The sequence below is a fragment of the Martes martes genome (genome assembly GCF_963455335.1).
Source record: "Martes martes genome assembly, chromosome: 1".
NCBI classification, from domain to species: Eukaryota; Metazoa; Chordata; class Mammalia; order Carnivora; family Mustelidae; genus Martes; species Martes martes.
The window spans coordinates 116,041,608-116,066,655 of NC_137888.1; the positions used below are offsets into that span (position 1 = coordinate 116,041,608).

Sequence of the window (25,048 nt, forward strand, 5' to 3'; positions counted from 1 at the left end):
AATAAAACCTTAAAAAAATAAAAATTAAAAAAATTAAAAATACAGCGCTTAGGGTGCCTGGCTGGCTCAGTTGGTAGAGCATGTGACTCTTGATCTCAGAGTCATGAGTTCAAGCCCCACGCTGGACACAAAACTTGTTAAAAAAATAAAGTGCTTATTCAAAGTATCCAAAGAAGATAATAAAGAGTTCAAAACCAGAAATGTTCTATCAAAATTAATGTCAAAAAAAGTGATGTCATCTGCAACCATTTATTAGGCAAAAAGAGTCATATCAAAGTACTCTTCATTCACTTTCACATTTTTATTACACCCCTGAATACCTGTGTAAGTGAATAAATGGCTGAATCATATCCCAGGCCACCATCTCAAATATTAACTCGAAAACCCATTTAAATACTGATGAAACTTGCTTCTGATATGCAAAAGAATATATATATGTGCATATATATATATATATATTCTGCCCCCCACATATATTTTTTTCCCCACATATACTCTTAAGAGGTAACATATTCCCGTCCAGTCATACTTCAATATGCTGTCTGTTCATGTTACTGAATTTTAACTGACATATAATTTCATTTCAGTGTCCTCATATTAATCCCACTGTGAAAGAAATGCTTGTAAAAAACAGGAATTCTTTCTTCTAAGAAGATACTAAACAAGTATAAAATTAGACTGGGTTTGAAATATTAGTGGTCTCTAACATTTGTTTCATGGCACTCGGTTGCCTTTTTCAATATTTACATTCTTTTTTTTTTTAATATTTACGTTCTTAAACACGCCTTCAAAAAGAACTATTATGACTATCAAGTCATACATGTCAAATTATAAAAGATATATTCCCATAAAAACACCAGAATGTTTTAGGAAGCTAAGCGGTGCTAGCATATATAAATGTATATCATTCCATTATTCTGTGAAACAAACATTTCAAACAAACCCTGGTTTACTGGCTTCTGTTTTGGAACATGCTTGTCCTCAATGCATTGCCCCAAATAAACAGAAGGACGTGCTTGCCTTTTTATTTTTATTTTTTTCTTCAAAGACTTTATTTTTAAGTAATCTCTACATCCAACGTGGGGCTCAAACTTAAAACCCTGAGATCAAACATTACATGCTCTACTGACTGAGCCAGCCAGGTGCCCCATACATATTTTATTTTATTTTTATTTTTATTATTTTTTTAAAGATATTTATTTATTTATTTGACAGAGAGATTGCAAGTAGGCAGAGAGGCAAGCAGAGAGAGAGGGGGAAGCAGGCTCCCCACTGAGCAGAAAGCCTGAGGAGGGGCTCCATCCCAGGACCCTGAGATCATGACCTGGGTGGAAGGCAGAGGCCCAACCCACTGAGCCACCCAGGCGCCCCCACCTTTTTATTTTTTAATTATCTTATGGCACTTTATTTTCTAACTTTTCCCCAAGAAAAACAGTAGAATAAGAACCTTTGTTTAAAAAAAGTCACTGAAGATACACAAAAGAGGGGTACCTGGCAGTAGTCGGTAGAGCATGTGACTCTTGATCTCAGGGTCATGAGTTTAGGACCCAAGTTCAGCATGGAGCAAAAGATACAAAAAATATTTTTTTCATAAATGTACAACTTAATAAAACATACTCTAAAACGACAATCTGAATTGTCTTCCTGACAAATGCAGTACTAAACAAAAACTGTGTCTTAGTACTTAGTATTTAGTTTCATCTAGCCATTCATATATTCAAAACAGTATAATAATATACAAAAAGAGAATGGAAATGTTTTAAGGAATAATCATTCTTGATATTAATAATTTCTTAGCTGTCCTACTTTATTTTCTTTAAACTCTGGATGAGTAACTTTAATATTCTAATAAAACGAATGTTTAAATAAACTGATTCATCCAAAATATTTTATTCTCATTTACAATGATTTTCTCAATTTTTAGCTGAAATTAAAATGTTTCTATTCATAAAATGAGAATAATTTGTCTCTAACACATAAAGTACTCTTTTCATGACTGAAATGAAAATAACTTCTCACAAAATAAATATTAATTCAACAAAATTAAGTTTCCTCTCCTATTGGCACTTGCTTAAAGATTACACAAAAATATAGCCAAAATGAAGACAAAAACAATGACATAATTCTAGAAGAACACTCCTTTTTTTTTTTTAACATGTTATTTATTTATTTGAGAGCTAGAGTATAAGCAGGGGAGAACAACAGAGGGAGAGGGAGAAGCAGGCTCCCTGTGGAGCAAGAAGCCGGATCTCAGGACCCTGAGATCATGAACTGAAGGAAGCCACTTAACCGAATGAGCCACCCAGGTACCCCTAGAAGAACACTTCTGATCACAAGTAAATACGTCTTATTTAGGTTTATGGGAAGCATTAAGCTCCACAAAACTTATAGGGAAAAATGGCCATATTTGAAAACAGCCACAAGGATCAGAGTTGAACACAGGATGGTGATGAGCAGAGTCACAGAACATACTAAAGAGGTATGTATAGTTAGTCCCACTGGAACCTGTAGAGTCACATTCTTATATACCTAGAGAAAGAGAGAGAGAGGGGTTAGAGACATTTAAAATACAGGCCCTAAGGTGAGACCACTATTTCTTTGACTTTTAATGTAATTTTTTTCTTTTAGTATCTTTCAGCCAATGCTACACTACATGTAACATTATTGTTTGAGTGATTCTTTTGGATTCAACATTTCATTTAATGTAACAGAATCAGATTCATCACAATAATCCTTAAATTCTCATTAATTTTGACTTCTACTTTTTACTGATGCTAGCTATCTCCCATTGTCACCTCTGTAATCAGTATAAACATTTACTTCTTTTTGTTACCTTTCTATTAGAATACAGAATTATCTCTCAGTCAAAGCCCTAAAGGAAAAACATTAAAACAACAATAAAGCTTAAGTATCCAATCACTTCTGTTTTGCTGTTTCTCTCTCCAAAATATCTTTAAAAAGTCTATTATTCACAAATTACACAGTTGAATGTGTCTTTTACTGTTAAAACATCAAAGTCACTGTCATCCTGACCAACAAAACAGTTCTCCTACAGTTCAACTTGGTTTCTATTTTCTATTTGGTTTTGAAGATAAAGAGGGTAAAAACTCTAGGAAATTTTGCAGTTTAAAATAGTTTTTTAGGGACATCTGGGTGGCTCAGTCGGTTAACTGTCTGCCTTCCGCTTAGGTCATGATCCCAGTCAGATGGAGTCCTGCATCAGGATCCCTGTTCAGCAAAGAGCCTGCTTTTCTCTCTGCCTGCCGCTCCCCCTGCTTATACTCATGTGTTCTCTCTCTCTCTCTCCCTTCCTCTCTCCCTCGATCTCTGGTAAATAAATAAGTAAAATCGGGGCACCCGGGTGGCTCAGCGGGTTAGGCCTCTGCCTTCGGCTTAGGTCATGATCTCAGGGTCCTGGGATCGAGCCCGGCATCAGGCTGTCTGCTCAGCAGGGAGCCTGCTTCCCCCCCCCCCCGCCTGCCTCTCTGCCTATTTGCGATCTCTGTCAAATAAATAAATAAAATCTTTAAATAAAAAAGAAAGTAAAATCATAAAAAAATAAAATCTTTTTTTTTTTTTAAGATTTATTTACTTATTTGACAGACAGAGATCACAAGTAGGCAGAAAGGCAGGCGGGGGGGGGGGAGTGGGGGAGCAGGCTCCCCGCTGAGCAGACAGACTGATGTGGGGCTTGATCCCAGGACCCTGAGATCATGACGTGAGCTGAAGGCAGAGGCCTAACCCACTGAGCCACCCACGCGCCCCAATAAAATCGGTTTTTAAAAATATTAAAATTTAGGTAACTTGGGAATGCTCTTATTTTTGGTTCCTTTTTATAAATATCTGGAGTATAATTTCACATCCAAAACAAATGTTAATAACATAATCTGTAACAAAGCCACCGGAAAATTATCTTTTAAAAAAATGGTGTCTTAAACAAACAAGACTTAGTGTAGATCACCACCTCAGTAATGGTCACCTATTTTCCTGATATATATAAACAAGAAATGTTAACACACACATACACACACACAAATCAAAGGGTTAACTAAGACCTTTTATTTCAAGTTACATGGTCTAAAAGAGAACTGAATTCAGAATGTTTTAATAAGGTAATTACTTATTTTGTAGCAATGCACACTACCAGTATTTTAAATTAATAAATTGTAAACACTAATTATACTCTTCATTCACATAAGAAAATCACATGTAATTCTCCAGATGTATTTTAGAGTGTAAAGAAAAAGTTCAGGTTCCATATACTAATGGAAATCTACTCAAAAGCAACTCTACGCTGCAAAACATATTAGCAGAGTCATACGTCTTAACAATTGTCAGCTCTAAAAGAGTTCCCCACTACAAAATAGCAGTGCTTTGTAGTAAGACTTAACGGTAACTAGTTGTTTTCTAGGCTAGCTGGTAGACAGGCTTCAAAGCAACTCCAAGGAAAATACTTCAAATCTATATTAATCTACAACAGCACATACAAACAAATCTGTTTTATGTTTATCTGTCTATGGGCTTAACATTTTAATTTATTTCACTTTTATTGCAGACTCACTTGACTCCTGGTAAAAGTAAACTGTAAAAATGATGACAGAGATTGTGCTATTCCACCAAAGGAGGCAGACCTTAAAGAGAATTAGGGTCAAAGTGAAACACAAACAGATAGTACAGCCATCAGTTAAAATGCAGCTCATAAAAGAGGAAGGAAAGGTCAGGAAAAGAGGGAAAGAAGAGAGATGGTTGTATAAGACTTGCCACTCTGAACAGAGAGAAGCAGACCATGTTAACTAAAGAAGGTAAATAGAAAACTGTACACTCCTCCGACAAAGCCGATGTTAATGAAGTAAGAATACTTACCTAATTTATTAACGAAAACAAGGTCGGGGTCAAAACTATTAAAATGGCTGGCCACAACCTGGATTTAGATATATAAATTGCAATACAACTGTCTAGAAACTTTTTTTTTTATGTTTTGTTTTTTTTTTTAAGATTTTATTTATTTATTTGATAGAGATCACAAGTAGGCAGAGAGGCCAGGCAGAGAGAGAGAGAGAGGAGGAAGCAGGCTCCCTGCAGAGCAGAGAGCCCGATGTGGGGCTCGATCCCAGGACCCTGAGATCATGACCTGAGCTGAAGACAGAGGCTTAACCCACTGAGCCACCCAGGCGCCCCTGTCTAGAAACTTTATCATAGTCGAAATATTACTACTTGGAGTCTTTATTTCCCTTTTCTCACTTTTTCTATGTAATTTATTGAAGTTAACTAATTGATTTTGTTGTTCAAAAATTAATAAAAAGTTCTAAATAAAATAAAGTACCTATAAAGTAAAACCAAGAATGAAACTGGACCACCTTCTTAAACCATACATAAAAATAAACTCAAAATGGACTAAAAACCTAAATGTGAGACAAGAAACCATCAAACCCTGGAAAAAACATAGGCAATGATTTCTTTGATATCAGCTGTCGAAACATTTTTCTAGATAAAGTAAAACCAGATGGACATAGCACTGTTTTTTGTTGCTACTCCACACCTTTAAAAAGCATATTAGCTTACTTGGGCTCTAGACTAAGATAAAGCATGGAACTAACCCTAAATCTCCAGTCCCCAAATTAAATGATTCTATGACTCTACAGAAATGAGGAGCCATTGTTGCCATTAGTAGCAAAGAAACAACATTAAAAACAAACAAAGGGCTCCTGGGTGGCTCAGTTGGTTAAGTAGTTGTCTTCGGCCCAGGTCCTGATCCCAGGGTCCTAGGACCGAGCCCCACATTGGGCTCCTTGCTCAGCAGGAGCCTGCTTCTCCCTCTCCCTTTGCCTCCCTCTCCCTGTGCTTGTTCTCTCTCTCCCTGTCAAATAAATATATAAAATCTTTTTCAAAAAATTAAAAAACAAACAAACAAACAAAAAACAGCTTTCAATGGTAGAATATAAAATGCTAATCCCTTAAAGGTGGCAGAAACATTATGAGTTTTAAATAATGCAGCATGATTGAAAAACACCTCAAAATATTAACTTACTGATTTGTATTTCATATTGTTCCACTGGCATATATCCTTATTCTTCAAAGCACAAGGAGCTGCCACTTGCGACTGAGCCCAGCATTTCAAAATTGGAAACTCTGAGAAAAAGTGGTAGAACATCATATCAGAAAATATACATCTGGACTAGACGCTAAGCCAGTCTTCCACGTTGAGATATGAGTACTCATACTCTTTGCCACACAATGTACAAGACCTGAATCCATCTATCACATGCTGTTTTATATTTTAGTAACCTGTTCTAAGAGGATGCCTAAGAAATTACAAAATTACCAAGACTGTACAGAAGTTAAGCATGAGTTCTTAACAAATCCCATTACAGTAGGTGCCACTTTTTTTTCTTAAGATGTTATTTATTTATTTATTTATTTGAGAGAGAGAACGAGCAGAGGGAGGGAGAAGCAGACTCCCCACTAAGCAGGAAGCCAGCTGTGGAGCTTAATCCCAGGATGCAGAGTTCATGACCTGAGCCAAAGGCAGACACCCAACCTACTGAGCCACACAGGTGCCCCCAGTGGGTACCATTTTTTAAAAACTTTAACTTAAACTTTTTTTGAAGTATAACATATACTCAGAAAAGTTAACAGATCCTAAGCATACAACTGAAAAAAATTTCCATAGACTAAACAAACCCATATAAAGAGCATTCAGACTAAAAAAACAAAACAAAACAAAACATGATACCAGAACTCCAGATGGTCTCTGAAGAGAGGGCACTTTTCCAAACTTTATTCTGAGTAATTAAAAGAAAGAAAACTTGGTTGGATGAACAGATCTAACAAAGTTGAACAGTTTATTATTTTCTCATCATGAAATATATCATGGCAGCAAAGTATTATTAAAAACTTCCTATCTCCCGGGCGCCTGGGTGGCTCAGTGGGTTAAAGCCTCTGCCTTTGGCTCCGGTCATGATCCCGGGGTCCTGGGATCAAGCCCCACATCGAGCCCCACATCGAGCCCCACATCGGGCTCTCTGCTCAGCAGGGAGCCTGTTTCCTCCTCTCTCTCTGCCTGCCTCTCTGCCTACTTGTGATCTCTGTCAAATAAATAAATAAAATCTTTAAAAAACAAAACAAAACTTCCAATCTCCCAATCTTTGGTGCTACTGATTTGTAAATATTCTAATCAACCTAAATTTGGAGACACAAAGAACCAAAATCTGAAAGGGACTTCTTAAAGTCCTGATTCTAGGAAGACTGAAAATGAGGAAGCATAGTTCCTTGTTTTGTTTTTTTAATTCAAATGCACACATAAAACCAGAAAGAACAATTACTCCCCAAACTAAAAACTCATGGCTAACATTTACACAAAACTAGGTGGTAAAGTATTCCCTCAAACACAAAAATCTATACAAGTATAGACAAAATACCAACAGCTGTAAGTCCTGCGAATCAGCATAAAGAAACAGAAAGCAGCACAGGGGCAGAGGATCAATGGCCAAAAAAAGAAACACACCAGACATTATATGAGTCGTCATACAAGAACACAGCACCACCTATACTCTTGTCAAAAGAATCAAACTGAATCTGATCACAGCTCTGGAGCCAACAGCCAATTTCCAGGAAATAAAGAGCCTAGATGAATGGCATAAGCACAATCACCAAAACCCCAACTATGAGAAACTAGACAGGTCAGATGACCCAGGTTTCTCAACAGGTGAATCTAAAAAAAAGAAAGGGAAAGAGGGGAAACCTGTAAATTAAGAGACTTAGTGGAAACATTTCTTCAAATGGGGAAGGTGAGGCTTTACTATCCACGAATGCCCAGTTGGGTGAAAAAAGTATAAAGAAACATAAGCAACTGATTAAAAGTCAGGATATGGGTTAGTCTTAGAGGAAAGGAGGAGGCTATGATTGAGACGGGACACACAGCTGCTTCTAGGGTGACTGGTAAAGCTCTATTTCTCTACCTGGGTGGTAGTTACAAGGGTCTTTGCCTTATAATAATATACTAAACTATTTATTTGTGAAGTTTTTCTATACCTATGGTGTATTTTACAATGAAAAGGTTAAAAAAGGGGGCTCCCTGAGTGGCTCAGTCAGTTCTTCTTTGGTTCAGGTCATGGTCCTGGAATCAAATCCCACATCAGGCTCCTTGTTCAGCAGGGAGCCTGCTTATCCTTCTCCCTCTGCTGCTCCCCCTGCTTATGCTCTCTTTCGCTCTCTGACAAATAAATAAAGAAATAAAATCTTCTTTAAAAGAAAAAAAAAAAAAGTTAAAAAGGAAAGAAAATAGAAACCTTCTGTCATCCCTGTCCTTGACTTTAGACTTGCCATCATACCTTTATTTTTATTTTCAACCCGCAAAAAAGACTTGCAACTCTCACCTTGGTCACAATACATCAATAAATCAGGGTTATTGACCACAATAAAGGTTTCTCCATCTTTACTATGTGGCCGATGATAGCGGTAGTGCACAGGCAAAAAAGCTTGGAAACAATCAATGCACTGTGAATCTTGTCTGGCATAAATAAGAACTTCGGATTCCTTAGACAAATAATTGGGAGCTTCTATATTAAAGTCTTCGGAAACCATCACTGCCTATCAAAAAGAAAACAAATATTAATCCAAAGAAGAAATGGAGAAGATTAATAAAACCAGAAGAATGCTATACAGATGAACAGAAATGTCAAATTCACTCCCCCTATAAACAATTCCCATTTCATTCTATCCTCAATTTTAAATAGAAAAATAAGATGTGATCTATGTTTAATAAAAGTTTGTTTACTAAAAGTAGTAAACTGAGGAAATTATACTCTGGGGTGTGAAATTTCCCCATAACAAAAATTACCTATTTATAATATCCTTATCAAGCTTTGTTTAGGTGACAAAACAGGTACTAAGAAAAGAGAAATTTTGTGAATACAGCATCATTTAATAAATATGAAAACTATGACAAAAACAATTAACCCAGTATTGGTTGAAATGATTGGTATCATTCTGGTAATTTCCTGTTCTTCAGAAAAGTAGGTAAGATGGCAGTGAGTAAGATAGAGCACTGTGGTGAGGAAGTCAAAGCAAAGGTCAGCACTCTTCCCATATTAGGTATAAAAAGTTAAAAGGAAAATAGTAAATGATTCTTTAAAAAAATAATAACTTAAAACAGGTATTCTAGGGGCACCTGGGTGGCTCAGTCAGTTAAGTGTCAGCCTTCAGCGTTCAGTTCGTGATCTCAGGGTCCTGGGATTGAGCCCTGCATTGGGCTCCCGGCTCAGGGAGGCATCTGCTTCTCCCTCTCCTCTGCCTCTCCCCGCTGCTCATGCTTTTGCTCACTCTCTCTCAAATGAAGAAATAAAAAAGACCTTTAAAAAAGAAAAAGGTATTCTATTCCAAAAGTAAAAATGCATATGTGAAAGAATATAGTCCTAAATTATAATGTAAGTACATATTATATATGTATGTATATCCATCCACACATATTTCTGTATAAACATACATACACACATTCACATATATTTATACATACATATATACAGGCACTATGTAATCTGTGAGTCTGTGTGTATGTGTGTATGTACAGATGAATACACACACAACTTGTCTCTAGATTCTCTATGTGAAGCCCTGACATATCTCCAGGGGTAAAAAAACAGAATTAACGTCTTCCCATAATGGCAAACATCCTAATTCTCCTGTTTCAGAGTGACACCAAGTGCTGTATTTTTTCAAGTTTTTCCTTCTCTGTTAATCACAGGAATAAAAAAGTTCATTGGCAAAGGGCAAGGAATATAATCTTATGAGTCATAATGAACTTTAAAGGTGATTAAATTAAACCACCGTCAATGAAGGCATTGTTCAAGAATCCAGCCACTGCTTGAATATGCTCAATGACTAAAATGGAGGTTATCACTTTGAGTCATATCATTTTATCTTCCGTTAAAAGGTTATTCCTTTTTTTTTTTTTTAGATTTATTTATTTGAGAGAGAGAACAAGAGTGTGGGAGGGAGGGGCAGAGAGAAGAGGGAGAGAGTCTTAAGCAGACTCAGTGCTGAGCCCAGAGCCCAACACAGGACTCGATCCCACAACCCTGAGATCATGACCTGAGCCGACAACCAGGAGTCAGACGCTCAACCTACTGTGCCACCCAGGTAACCGCATTCCTTTCTTATAAGTAGAAATCTGATGCTCTGGTCTTTAACATTCACAACTGTCCTTGCTTACAGTATCTACAATAAATCTGTTCCTTATTTCACTAAGGGTCACTCAAACATCTCCACTAAGTTTTCTCCTCCTCAGAGAAACAGTCATAGTTCTCTTAGGGGTGCCTGGGTAAACAGCAATAATGTATTGTCAAAAAACAGAAATGATACACAAAAAATTCATCAAACCAAGAGCTTATACTTGTTAATAGCCATGGACCTATTCCTTTTCACAATACTCAACTAACCCGTCACAAACCACCAGAACTAAGTTAAATGAGTTAAGCTATGAAATTGTGCCATGTCTGTAACATTTGCCAGATCTTTCTCTTGCTCTCCCAATTAAGACACAGTAATTTGTGCCTTTGAACAACTTATACAATCTAAAAATATAACTTTATAAAAAAAATGAAATGTAGACTACTTTTCTGACACTGGGATGTTAATTCTAACAGCACATTTTAAAAAATGATCTCTCTGGCTAAAGGTTCACCAATTTTACCCATCTCAAAGAACCAGCTTTGTTTTGCTGGTTTTCCCTATTGTGTTTCTATTTTCTAATTCATTGATTTCTGCTGTTTTTACTATCCCTATTCTCCTGCTTAACTTTGGTTTCACATGCTCTTCTTTTTACAATTTAGGGAGGCTTGGCTTTCACTAATCTGAGATCTTTCTTCTTTCTAAAACAGGCATTTTAGGACTATAGATTTCTCCCTAAATGCAGCTCTAGCAGCACCCTACTAATTCTAATATATTGTGTTTTCACTTTTATTCAGTTCAAAATCCCTTATTTCCCTTTTGATTTCTTCTTTGACTCATGGACTACTTAGAAGTATGTTGATTGGCTCCCAAATGTTTGAGCCTTTTCCAGAGATCTTTCTTTCTTTCTTTTTTTTTTTTTTTTAAAGATTTTATTTATTTGAGAGAGATAAAGAGAAAGACAGCTTGTGCACAAGCAGGCAGAGTGGCCGGCAGAAGGAGAGGGAGAAGGAGGCTCCCAGCTGAGCAGAGAGCCTGACATGGGGCTTGATCCCAGTACCCCGGGATCATAACCTAAGATGAAGGCAGGCATTTAAACAACTGAGCCAACCAGGCACCAAAGATCCTTCCATTCTTAATATCTACTTTAATTCCTCTGTAGTCAAAGAACATACTTTGTAAAACTTGAATTTGTCTAAATATATTAGACTTGTTTTATGACATAGAATAAGCTCTATCTTGATAAATGTTCCATGCACATCTAAAAAGAATGTATATTCCACTGTTGCTGGGAAGAGTGGTCTATAAATGCCAATTAGGTCTAGTTGACTGTTTTATTCAAATCTTATAGTCTTACTAATTTCCTGTATCAATTAGTGAGAAAAGGGTACTGAAACCTTCAACTATAAGTGTAGATTTGTCTATTATACCTTACAGTTCTACCAGTTTTTCTTCATCCATTTTGAATCTGTGCTATTAGGTACATAAATGTTTATGATTATTATTTCCTCCTGATGAGTTGATCCCATTATCAAAATGCCTTCCTTTAGCTCTGGTGATAGTCTTTGCTCTGAAATCCACTTCACCTAAAATTAATATACCCACTTCAGCTTCCTTTGACCAGTGTGAGCACATCACATCTTTTCTTTTCTTTTTTTTAAAGATTTTATTTATTTATTGAATATAGAGAGAGATATCACAAGTAGGCAGAGCAGCAGGCAGAGAGTGAGCCTGATTGAGCAGAGAGAGAGCCTGTTCAGCAGAGAGCCCGATGCAGGTCTTGATCCTAGGATCGTGAGATCATGACCTAAGCTGAAGGCAGAGGCTTAACCCCTGAGCCACCCAGGCACCCCCATATCTTTTCTTTTAAAATTTAAATGTTTTAAAATAAAACATTTCTTGTAAGCAACATACAGTTGGATCTTGCTTTCTTATCCAATCTGATGATCTCTGTCTTTTAATGGGGATATTTAGACATTTATATTTAATGTGACCATTAATATGGTTAAGTTGAAATGTATCATCTTGTTTTCTATATTTAACATCCATTCTTTGTTCCTTTTCTGTTCTTTCTCTGCTTTTTGGATTGAATATTTTTTATAATTTCATTGTATCTGCTTTGCTGGCATATTAACGAAAGCTCTTCGTGTTTTTCTTAACTTTTACTTATTTTTAGGTAGGCTCTAGGCCCAATGTGGGGCTTGAACTCATGACTCTGAGATCAAAAGTTGCCTTGCCCCACCACCTGAGCCAGCCAGGCACCCCAAAACTCTTTGTTATTTTTATGGTTACTTTAAGGTTTACAGTAAACATCTTTAATGTAGCACATTCTACCCTTAAGTGGTATTAAACTACTTCACATTTAGTGTAACAACCTTATAAAAGTATGCTTCCATCTTCTCCTTCCCAACTTTTGTGTATTTGGTGTCATGCATTTTATTTTTACATATGGTATGAATGTTATATTATTTTTGTCAATTATCTGGTAAAGAAAAAATTTAAATAAGAGGGGGAAGAGTCTTATATTTACCCATGTAGTTATCATTTCAAGTGCTCTTCTCTCCCTAGCGTAGATACAAATTTTATCTGGTATTATTTTCCTTCTGCGTGAAAGACCTCCTGTAACATTTTTTTATAGTGGAGGTCTGTTGGTGATTAATTCTTTTAGATGTCTGAAAAGTATTTCACCTTCACTTTGAAAGATATTATCACTGCATACAGAATTCAAAACTCACAGGTTTCTTTTCTTTCCATACTTTAAGGATGGTGTTGTACTATTTTCTTGTTTGCATTATTATTTTTTTAAAGATTTATTTATTTATTTGACAGACAGATCACAAGTAGGCAGAGAGGCAGACAGAGAGAGAGAGAGGAGGAAGCAGGCTCCCCACTGAGAAGAGAGCCCGATTCGGGGCTTGATCCCAGAATCCTGGGATCATGACCTGAGCCGAAGGCAGAGGCTTTAACCCACTGAGCCACCCAGGCACCCCTTGTTTGCATTATTTTTGACAAGAAACCTGTTACCTTTATCTTTGTTCCCTTATATTTTACATGTTTTTCTTTCCGTCTTGCCACTTTTAAAATGTTCTCATTCTCTGGCTTAAATCAACAACGTAAGAAAAAACAGGTGTTGACAAGGATATAGAGAAAGGGGAATCCTTTCGCACTGTTGGTAGGAATGCAAACTGATACAGCCACTCTAGAACACAGTATCAATGTTCTTCAAAAAAATTAAGGATCCAGCAATAGCACTACTAGGTATTTACCCAAAGAATACAAAAATATTAATTTAAAGGGATACATGTACCCTGATGTTTATAGCAGCATTTTCTTAGCTAAATTATGGAAACAGCCTAAAAGTCTATCGATTAATGAGTGGATAAAGAAGATTCAGGGGTGTCTGGCTGGTTCAGTCAGTAGAGCATGTGACTCTTCATCTCAGGGCTATGGGTTCAAGCCCCACGTTGGGCAGGGAGCCTACTTTAAAAAAAAAAAAAAAAGATGTAGTATATATATACAATGGACTATTATTCAGCCATAAAAAAGAATGAAATCTTGCCATTTGCAATGACATGGATGGAGCCAGAGAGTATTAGGCTATGTGAAATAAGTCAGAGAAAGACAAAAAGACAAATACTGTAAGATTTCACTCACACACGGAACTTAAGAAAGAAAACAAACTAACAAGGAGAATAAAAAAAAGGCGGGGGGGAGCAAACCAAGAAACAGATTCTTAAATAAAGAGAAAAAACTGATGGTTACCAGAAGGGAGGTAGGTGGGGGGGAATGTGTTAAACAGGTGATGGGGATTAAGGAGTGCATTTGTTATGAGGAGAACTGGGTGATATATGGAAGTGTTGAATCACCATTTAGTACACCTGAAGCTAATATTACACTGTATGTTAACTAACTGGAATTTAAATAAAAACTTTTTTTCTCATTCTCATTGTTTTTTTTTTTTTTTTAAAGATTTTATTCATTTGAGAGAGAAAGTCAGTGAGTGAGCACAAGGCGAGAGAGAGGGGCAGAGGGAGAGGGAGAAGCAGACTCCCTACTGAGCATGGAGCCCGACATGGTGCTTAACCCCAGGACCCCGAGATCATGACCTGAGCCAAAGTCAGACGGTTAACTGACTGAGCCACCCAGGTGCCCCTCATTCTCATTGTTTTAAACAATTTGAGTACATGTACCTCGGGATAGTTTTATTCATGTTTTTGGTATTTGAGCAGCTTAGACATATGGATTTATAGTTTTCACCAAATTTGGAAATTTCTCAGCCATTATTTCTTCAAATTTTTTTCCATCTCCATTTCTCTCTTCTCTTCTTGGAGATTCCAATCACACCTTCCCTACCCCACTCCCCACACTGAGCTTCATTGAGATATAACTGACATATAACATTGTATAGGTCTAAGGCATACAACATCATGATTTGAAATATGTTTATAATGCAAAATGATTGCCACGATAAGGTTAGTTAACACATCCATCATCACTCATAGTTACCTCTTATGTGTATGCATGTGTACAATGAAAACTTTTATTTTATTACTTTTTAAAGTAATCACTACATCCAGCACGGGGCTCAAACTCATGACCCCGAGATCAAGAGTCGTATGCTCTACTGAGCCAGCGAGGCACCCCTGATGAACACTTATAAAGTATACTCTTTTAACAATTTTAAAATATATAACACACTATTGTTAACTATAGTCACCATGCTATACACTAGACCCCCTGAATTTACTCATCTTATAACTGGATGTCTATACTCTTTGAACACCTTCACCTGTTTCTCCCACACTCTTGCTCCTGGCAACCATCAATCTACTCTGTTTCTATGATTTCAGGTGTTTTTTAGATTCCACATACAAATGAGATCATACAGTATTTGTCTTTCTCTGACTTATTTCACTTAGCTTGTAGCAAATGGCAGGATTTTCTTCTTTTTTATAGGTGAATAACATTCCATTGTATCCTATTTTCATACATATTTTCTTTATCCACTCATCTGTTGATGGACACTTAGGTTGTTTCCACAGCTTGTCTACTGTGAACAATGCAAGGAACATGGGAGTAGGGATATCTCTTCAACATAGTCCAATCACAGATACAGTAGGCCACCTGAAGTTGTCCCACAACTCACTATTATTCTATTCACTTTTTTTTTTTTTAAGATTTAATTCATTTATTTGACAGGCAGAGACCACAAGTAGGCAGAGAGGCCGGCAGAGAGAGAGAGAGAGAGAGAGAGAGAGAGGGAGAGAGAGAGAGAGAGGAGGAAGCAGGCTCCCTACTGAGCAGAGAGCCTGATGCGGGCTCGATCCCAGGACCCTGGGATCATGACCTGAGCCAAAGGCAGAGGCTTTAACCCACTGAGCCACCCAGGCACCCCCACTCTATTCACTTTTTATGTTTCTCTCTCTTTTTTTTAATCTGTTTTAGGTAGTTTCTATTACTATGTCTTCAAATCTATTAATCTTTTCTGTTGCACTGTTTGAAATGCCATTAATTTTATCTAGAATCTTTTCTATCTCATACACTGTAGTCTTAATCTTCACAAGTTTAATGTTCTCCTTTTATATATCTTCCATATCTGTACTTAATTTTTTGAACATATGGAATACAGTTATTGTAACTGTTTTCATAGCCCAATTCTAACATTTGGGTTAGTTCTGGATTGGTTTTGATTGATTAATTTATCTCCTCATTACAGGCCATATTTCCCCCCATCATTGCATCAAATTTTTTATTAGAATCAAGACACTGTGACTTTGATATTGTTGGGTGCTGTATTCCTATAAAAATTCTTGAGCTTTTTTTGTATGCAGTAAAGTTACTTATAAACAGTTTGACCTTTTAAAGGTCGTGCTTTTAAGATTTGTTAAACAGGACTGCCATGATGTTCCTTCTAGGGCTAAATATTCCCCACTACCGAGTAAAAGTTCTTCTGTTTACTCTACTGAATACCCGATGAATTATGAGGCTTTTCCTAGCACGGTTGCTGGGAACAAACACTACCACTGACCCTATGTGAGTGTCTGACACTGTAACCTCTAATTTTCTCATAAGGTCTTTTCCCAGAAGCAAGTAGTTTCCTCACAAAAATGCACTAATCAGTACTCGACTATGACCTTGAGGGGAACCTTTTATGGATCTCTGGAGTTGTCTCTGTGCAGTTCTCTCTACACTGCCTTGTCAATTCTGGTGACCTTCGTCTTCCCAGGATTTCACGTTCATTTCCTTAACTCAAGCAGTCCACTAGGCTCTGCTTGGGTTCTTGCTCCCTATGCTACAGCTCGAAAACTCTCCAAGGCAATAAGCTGGGACAGTCATAGAGCTCATCTTATTTATTTTCCATTAATTTCAGACATCACTGCCCTCACTGCTTGGTGTTCAACGATCTTTCCCATTATTTCATATATTTTGTCTATTTCTTGGTTATTTCAAGTGAGAGAGTAAATCTGGTCCCTGTCCTCCAACTTGGTGAGGGCATTAAGTCCTATTACTACATATTTTGATTGAGTAAAATTTATGATTGCAGAAACACAGCATTTCCATTTTGACCTACAGAACAGTAGTTTCATATGCTTCAATCTAATATTATGCCTTTTTCAAAGAACATGAGAGGTTTTAATTAAATATATCAAATAACCCTACCTAAAAATGAAGTGAGATTCATTTGAAGTGCCTTATTCATTATGACTCTGTTTAAGGCTTGTCTTTATTTTCAAATTGTTCACAAACCATCACAAACTCCTTACAAAACATTTTATTGCCACCATAACTCATTTAATTTGAACCCATTGTTCTATGTGCTGCAGTCACAAATTTTATCTCATGGAATAGTTAAGATCTCAATCTAAATACATAAGTATCAATCATTCCCTACATATAAATTTCCTTCTATCCAGTTATACTCCTCATTTAATACCTCTTCTTGAGACAAAGTTTCTCTACACAAAGGATTGGGCCATAGTCTCAACTCAGCTAGGCAGAAAGAAATAGCATCTCATATATCAGGAAATTAACTTCTAATTATCTACGTGTCACAAATGAGACATCTATTTGAAATGAAAAAGTAAATTCACTTAAAAGGCTTATAATTAGGGATTAGAAAATTAGGAAACAGAAAATTAAGATAAAGAAAAGCTTGTCAATCAATCCAGAGTGGCATCCTTTGCCTGCCCAGTTTTCTAGTTACAATTAATTTGCACATACCCCAATCTCACCCCAAGACAGTGGGCATGTGATCTCTTTTTGGGTACTCCTATGCAAAAAAAAAAAAAAAAAATCCATTTTCTTAAAATGCTGTAGGCAATTTTATTAAGTAGGTTTAAATATGATTCCAATCCATGTCACTACAAGCCAAGAACCACATTTAAAATTGAAACCTATTATTTAAAATTTTAAAAGCCTCATTCAGAATTCATGACTCAGTGAAAGAAAGAAATGAGGAAAAAAGCAATGAGATCTTTCTACATATGTAAATGTACTGAGACTGCCATATAAGGGAACATGATTATTTAAGCTGTAATATGTGTGCAAAAAAACAGAACACAGGAAGAAATTTGGAGAATGGGGATCAAGATAGGTGGACACTTATCATTGTACACCTTTTTATATCTCCTAAATTTTGAACGATGAGAATATAATCACCTATTCAAAAAAATTTAAATAATTAAATAATTACTTGATAAACAAATAATTAAAATAGGTGAAGAAATTGGCCTAAACCACAATTATAAACTGTCATCATAAATGACTCCAAGTATATCTATTTTGCCTCTTTTATATTCACATATAGATTATAATCTTAAGAATAAAGATGGTATTTGCCATAATTTCTTAATAGGAATTATATGAGTTGTTAAAACAGATTTTTGGGTCCAATCTAGACCTACTGAATTAAGCTTTCCCAGGAAGACATAATCTGCACAAAAAGCGGCCCCAAGTGATTCTTACCAAAAGTCAGAGAACCCATTAATTAAGGAATAAAATTCATTTCTGGAAAGAGGAACTTTATAATAACTTTATAATTAGACAACCCTGGATATATCTCTTGGCTCTTCCATTTATCTGTATGATCCTGGATAATTTACCTGGCCTCTTTGTGCCTCAGTTTCCTTACCTATAAAATGGAGAAATAATACTTCTAGGGTTGTTATAAAGACTGATCTGGGGGGAGGGGAGGTATGAAGAGGGTAGTTGCATTATAGACATTGGGGAGGGTATGTGACATGGTGAGTGCTGTGAAGTGTGTAAGCCTGACGATTCACAGACCTATACCCTCAGGGGCAAATACTACATTATACATTAACAAAAATAATAAAAAAAAATAAATCACACACACAAAAAAGTGGATCTATGCATGGGTTTGGGACATAATCTTTATCTAATGCTTAATTTTACCTTGCTTCCTTAAAAAAAAGAGAAGAAGATATCTGACATACAGATATCCAATAAATATTAGCTTCCTTTCCTCCCACATTCAAATTATATAGGTGTTGATGTATAGGTCACTCAAACAATACTGTCAAATGCTGCTGAAGCAGTATTTATAATCATTAACCTTCTCAAAGACATATAATTTTCTTAGTTATGAAACTACAAACAATTCTAACAAAAACCATTTTAACTAGCTCAGTTCAGTTGGCTTACTACGGACAAGCTTGACACATTATCACTCATTTTTTAAATAATATTCCCATCCTACCTAAAAAAAAAAAAGAAAAGTTACTTTATACACTTTAACAAAATGAATAAAAAGTACAATGTTGTCTTGTCTATTGTTTTTCCTTAATCCAAATGACAGCATTCCTAAAACAATTTCTCTCAAAAAAAAAAAAAATCCTCTAATAGTTATACCTCTGTTATGTTTCTCTCTCTTAATGAAGCCAACTCATATGGATCCACAAAAAGTCCCGTCGGGATGTACTGTTTAATTAAGAGTCGGCAGGTCTGTAAGTCCTCAATGCTTTCTCCAAATTTCACTTTTATTAAAAGGTCTCTGTAAGAGAAGTATGTTTAAAATATATCTCTTCATTCAGTTGTTAAATGAGATTGCATAACATTACATTCAAATTAGTGGAAACACTGTATTTCAAACTCAAAACCTATTTTCAAAACATTATAAAGTCAAATAAGTATTTATTTTATGTCAGAATCACTCAATTAGATCTTTCATAAATTTCTGTCAAAAGCCACAGGATTAGTATGAAAACAGACAACAATCAACAGAAAGAAATAGTCTAAAAATAGACACACACATATTTATATGGCAATAAAGGTGCCAACATGATTTGATGGGGAGAGTCTTTTCACCAAATGATACTGAAACAAATACCTATATAGAAAAAATGAACCTTGACCTCAATCTCATACCATATACAAGTATTAATTTGAAATAGATTATAAACCTAAATGTATAATTGTCCCAGCTTTCTGTCTGAAGGCACATTTGGGACCAAATGCAAGGAAGGAAATTCAAAGCACAACATGGTGGTTTTGCTTAAATTATAAAACAGAGACAGAAGTTAAGAGAGACTAAAGTGGCTGGAAGTCAAGGTGCTAAATTCCAGAGAGGAGGGAACTATGCAGAAAGAGTTCTATAAATCTGAGTTGGACTCCCCTTGATTTTTTGTTGAATAGTAAGAAAAGCACAAGCAAAGTGTAATTCCAAAAGATGGTGCAAAGAATGACCAGGGAACTGAATATGAGAAATTCGAAAATTTCACACAGTTGGGAGAAATTTGCATTCCAACCAACCAAAGTATAGAGATCACAGCTTTTGGTAGAGACACCAACAGGGTAAGGCCTTAGTGGCTAAATTAGCCTTGTAGTAAAGGCCACTTTAACTTTAGACCTATACAAAAAAAGGTTAACATAATTAAGCTGATAAACAAGTAACTTAACTGCTAACAGAAAAAATAAGACAAACACACAAAAATGCTCGTATCTACAACATTCACAGTGTTCAGTATCCCATCAAAACTCACTAAACATATGGGGTGCCTGGGTGGCTCAGTCAGTTGGGCGTCCAACTCTTGGTTTTGGCTTGGGTCATGATCTTAGAGTGTGAGACTGAGCCCTGAGTTGAGTTCCATGCTCAGCACAGAGTCTGCATGGGATCTTTTTTCTCTTCCTCAGCACAAGCACACTCTCTTCCTCTCTCTCTAAAATAAATATATAGGGCACCTGGGTGAGTCAGTCAGTTAAGCATCTGCTTTCAGCTCAAGTCATGATCCCAGGGTCCTGGAATTGAGCCCTAAGTCAGGCTCCCTGCTTAGTAGGGAGCCTGCTTCTGCCTCTGCCCCTCCCCTTCACTTGTGTTCTCTTTCTGGCTCTCTCTCTCTCTCAAATAAATAAACTCTTAAAAAAATAGATAAATAAAGTCATTTAAAAAAAAAAAGTTACTAAAGATGCAAAAAAGCAGGGAGATGTGACCAATAACCAAGAAAGAAATTGTTCAATAGAAACAGACATAGAAATGACAGACATAGAAGTGACAGAATTAGCAAAGGATGTTAAAAGTCCTCTTAAATATGCCGAACACGTTCAAAGGTTTAAAGAAAAACACGAACACTGTGAGAGAAAGAGAAGAGATTTTATATCTATATGTTTATATAGATATAAACAGACAACAATCAACAGAAAGAGTCTAAAAATAGACACACATATTTATATATTTATAAACTATAAATATAATTTAAATTATAAATATATACATTTATATATATTTATATTTATATACATTTATATATTTATATTTATATAATTTATATATAAATATAAAATATAAATTCTATATTTATATAGATATATTATTTTTATATATAAGATTATATATATTTATATATAATATATATTCTATACACACATATATGTACATATATAATATACATATATATTATATATTATATTAAATATTATATTAAAATTTTAAAATATTTTAAGACATAACGGCTGAAAATTTTCTGAATTTCATGAAATTTCATGGAATTTCATGAAAACTATAATCCCATAAATCCAAGAAATTCAACAAATCCCAAGCAGGATAAACATAAAGAAAACCACACCAAGGGGCACCTGGGTGGCTCAGTGGGTTAAAGCCTCTGCCTTCAGCTCAGGTCATGATCTCAGGGTCCTGGGATCGAGCCTCACATCAGGCTCTCTGCTCGGTGGGGACCCTGCTTCCCCCTCTCTCTCTGCCTGCCTCTCTGCCTACTTGTGATCTCTGTGGAATAAACAATATCTTGAAGGAAGGAAGGAAGGAAAGAAAGAAAAGAAGAAAGAAAAAAAGTGGCAAGATGGGTAGATTTAAACCAAACCAACCAAATCAATATTTATATTAAAAGTAAATGGTCTAATCACTCTAATTAGAATGTAGAGATTGACAGACTGGTTAAATAGAAACAATTATATGCTGTGTACAAGATACACACTAATAATAAAAATATGGAGTGGGCACATTAATATAAAAAATGCAAAAAAAATGCAGACTTCAGAACAAGGAATACTGTCAGGGATAAAAAAGGATATTACACAAAGATAAAAGGATCAATTCATCAAGAAGATACAACAATCCTAAATGTGCTGTATGTACCTAAAAACACCGCTTCAAAATATTCATGTATTTTACCTCACAGAAATAACTGGGAGAACTTCAAGGATAAATAGGTAAATCTGCAATTGTAGCCAGAGATTTTAATACCCCTCTCTCAATAATGGACAGACTAAGTACAAATGCAGGAGGGATAGAGAAGGCATGAACAACCTTCAATCAAGTTTATCTAACTGATATATATAAATGTTCTACCAAACAAAAGCACATTATACAGGCCATATATATAACTATATGCTGGCAATAAAATAAGTCTCCAGAAGTATCAAAAGACTGAAATTAAATTGCGTATAGTCTCTACCATATGGAATTAAGTTAGAAACCAAAAGGAGGAGGAGACACAGCCTTCACCAAAGCCACAGACTCAGGCTCAGTCTCCTCCTTTGGCTGTGCCTGGGATCTGCTGCCAGGAAGCTTTGACTTCACAGCTGCTTGTGTCATCTCAGGTTTCTTACCTCCAGAAAAAAAAAAAAAAAATGGATAGCTCACAACCTGAAAATTCATTTAGGAGATTGAAATTAGGGACTTCTTTCAAATCTGGACATGGCTAACTGAGAAGCAACAAGACCCAACAGGCCAAATATTATAAATAAAATACACCAGTCGAAACGAGTACTTCTGGGAGAGTCTGCCTTTGGCTAATGAAGCCTAGTTCTTTGTTTCATGAATTTCAAGACGGTACCATTGTGGCTGCTTTTTAACCCAAGGCGTCTACCATGATAATGTTACAGTGAAGTCTGAAATACGATACAGTAGTCAAGAATGATACTACAGCCTAGTACCAATGTACTACAGAGGAGCACAGGAAGCCATAGTTGAATATGAGAGCTCCAATGAGGAGTCCCTTGCAAGAGCAAAACACTGGGTTAAAAAACCTCAAAGGAAAGCAAGTCCTAACACTGTCATAGCTTTACCAGGAAATAAAGCTGGCCTAGAATAAAAGGGCTATAGATTCACAGGAAGCACAGTCCTATGCAGATGACAAGTTTATTATTCATGGAGACATCAGCTAAAACCTCAATGTATGTGAATGAAATATTTACAGTTATAGCTAAAAAGCTGCCAAATAATGAACCACAGAATCTAGGAGCAAATTCTGCCCGTGAAGAGTAGCAGAACTTACTGAACCCACATAGCCAACCAGGGGACAGTGTAATTAAACCTCCAATTTGAGTTAGCTGGACTATTCTTCTGCTTCCTAAATGTAAATACCAGTGAAACTGGTGCAACTAACCAGTCCAGTCCAGTATAACTTCCAAAAACAGGCTTATGATGGTCTCTTTTTTAAAAAAGATTTTATCTATTAATTTGAGAGACAAAGACAGAGAATGAGTGGGAGTGAGGGGGACGCAAAGGGACGAAGCCACCCAGGGACCCAGAGTCAAGTTCCTTTCTTTCTTTTTTTAAATTTTATTTATTTATTTGACACAGAGACAGAGCGAGAGAGGAAACACAAGCAGGGGGAGTGGGAGAGGGAGAAGCAGGCCTCCCGCAGAGAATGGAGCCCAATGTGGGGCTTGATCCCAGGACTCTGGGATCATGACCCAAGCCGAAGGCAGCTACCTAACGACTGAGCCACCCAGGTGTCCCAGAGTCAAGTTTCTAATACAGAATTATTTTAAATGTTTCAAACTTAATTTTTAATAACATGTATGTGTCCCTCTGCCTGTTTCAGCAATACAAGAAAATGAGAGCTGTGTGTCTACTTGCTTTATTGAAAGGTTAGGGGAAATCACTTCTCATCACCAGAGATCTAACAAATGACTATCTGGACCACCAGTTAGACAGTTCAATGAAAAAATCGACGAAAAAGACTTTGCAAAAAGATTCTTTTTCAAAAAGGAGGTTCTAAAGATGCTTAAAGTTTGCTACAGTAACTCAGACAAACAGTAATTTCTCCTAGTATCTACCTTTAAAGCATATATTCCACATCTTAAGAAATTAACAGGGTCAGCTGGCTGGCTCAGTCCACGGAGCATGCAACTCTTGATCTTGAAACCCACGACAGATGTAGAGAATACTTAGAATCTTAAGGGACACCCGGGTGGCTCAATTGATTAAGCAGCTGCCTTGGGGCTCAGGTCATGATCTCAGTCCTGGGATTGAGCCCCACATGGGGTTCCCTGCTCAGCAGGGAGCCTGCTTCTCTCTCTCCTCTCTGCTTCGCCCTCTCCTCCCCACGTGTGCTCTCTTCCACTCTCTAAGTAAAATCTTCAAAAAAATAAAAATAAAATATAAAATCATAAAACAAAGCAAATTAACCACAAGAAAACTGTCCCAATGGATGCCTGGGTGGCTCAGTCGGTTAAGCATCTGCCTTTGGCTCAGGTCATAATCCTGGGGTCCTAGAAGCGAGTCCCACATTGGACTCCTTCTTTAGCGGGGAGCCCACTTCTCCTCGGCCTGCTGCTTCCCCTGCTTCTGCGCTCACACTCGCTCTTTCTCTCTGACAAATAAATAAGTAAATAAATAATCTTTTTTAAAAAAGAAAGAGAGTCCCATATCTTCAAGCTAAAGAATGAATATCAGTGGCATCTAAACTGTAACTAGTCCTGTTATTTTAAAAATAGCCTTTAAGGTAAGGGTGCCTGGGTGGCTATTAGTTAGGCATCCACTTTTGGCTCAGGTTATGATCCCAGAGTCCTAGGATGGAGTCTCGTGTGGGGCTCCTTGCTCCGCCGGGAGTCTGCTTCTCCCTCTGCCCCTCCCAACACTCATTCTTTCAATCTTTTCTCTTTCTCTCTAATAAATAAATAAATAAAATCTTTTTAAGAAATAAATAAAATAAAATAGACTTTAAAAAAATCAAATATGGGGTGCCCAGGTGGCTCAGTGAGTTAAAGCCTCTGCCTTTGGCTCAGGTCATGATCCCAGGGTCCTGGGATTGAGCCCCACATCGGGCTCCCTGCTCAGCAAGGAGCCTGCTTCCTCCTCTCTCTCTGCCTGCCTCTCTGCTTACTTGTGATCTTTGTCAAATAAATAAATAAAATCTTTTTTTTTTTAAATCAAATGTAACCATAGCTAGCTTTAGGAATATGAAACTGATAAATGCATCTTTGTGGGGGAGGGGCAGAGGAAGAGGGAAAGGGAGAATCTCAAACAGGCCCACACCCAGCATGAGCTTGATGTGGGACTTGATCCCACAACCCTGAGAATATGACTGAGCTGAAATCAAGAGTCGGACCTTTAACCCACTAAGCCACCCAGGCACCCCATGATAAATGCATCTTAATGAATAGCAATTCATTCAAACATGTG

At 36.6% G+C, this 25,048-nt stretch overlaps 1 protein-coding gene across 1 annotated transcript in view; it reads right to left on the reverse strand.

The window, feature by feature from the left end:
• Nucleotides 1-1,863: 1,863 nt before the first annotated feature.
• PIGX (phosphatidylinositol glycan anchor biosynthesis class X) overlaps nucleotides 1,864-25,048 on the reverse strand; it is a gene marked incomplete at its 5' end in the record, with an annotated part of 34,443 nt that continues 11,258 nt past the window's right edge. Inside the window, 4 exons of the mRNA XM_080805801.1 lie at nucleotides 1,864-2,529; nucleotides 6,029-6,129; nucleotides 8,376-8,589; nucleotides 19,036-19,177. Of these exons, the coding sequence (XP_080661927.1) occupies nucleotides 2,386-2,529; nucleotides 6,029-6,129; nucleotides 8,376-8,589; nucleotides 19,036-19,177 (601 nt within the window). The remainder of the gene's footprint in view (nucleotides 2,530-6,028; nucleotides 6,130-8,375; nucleotides 8,590-19,035; nucleotides 19,178-25,048) is intronic.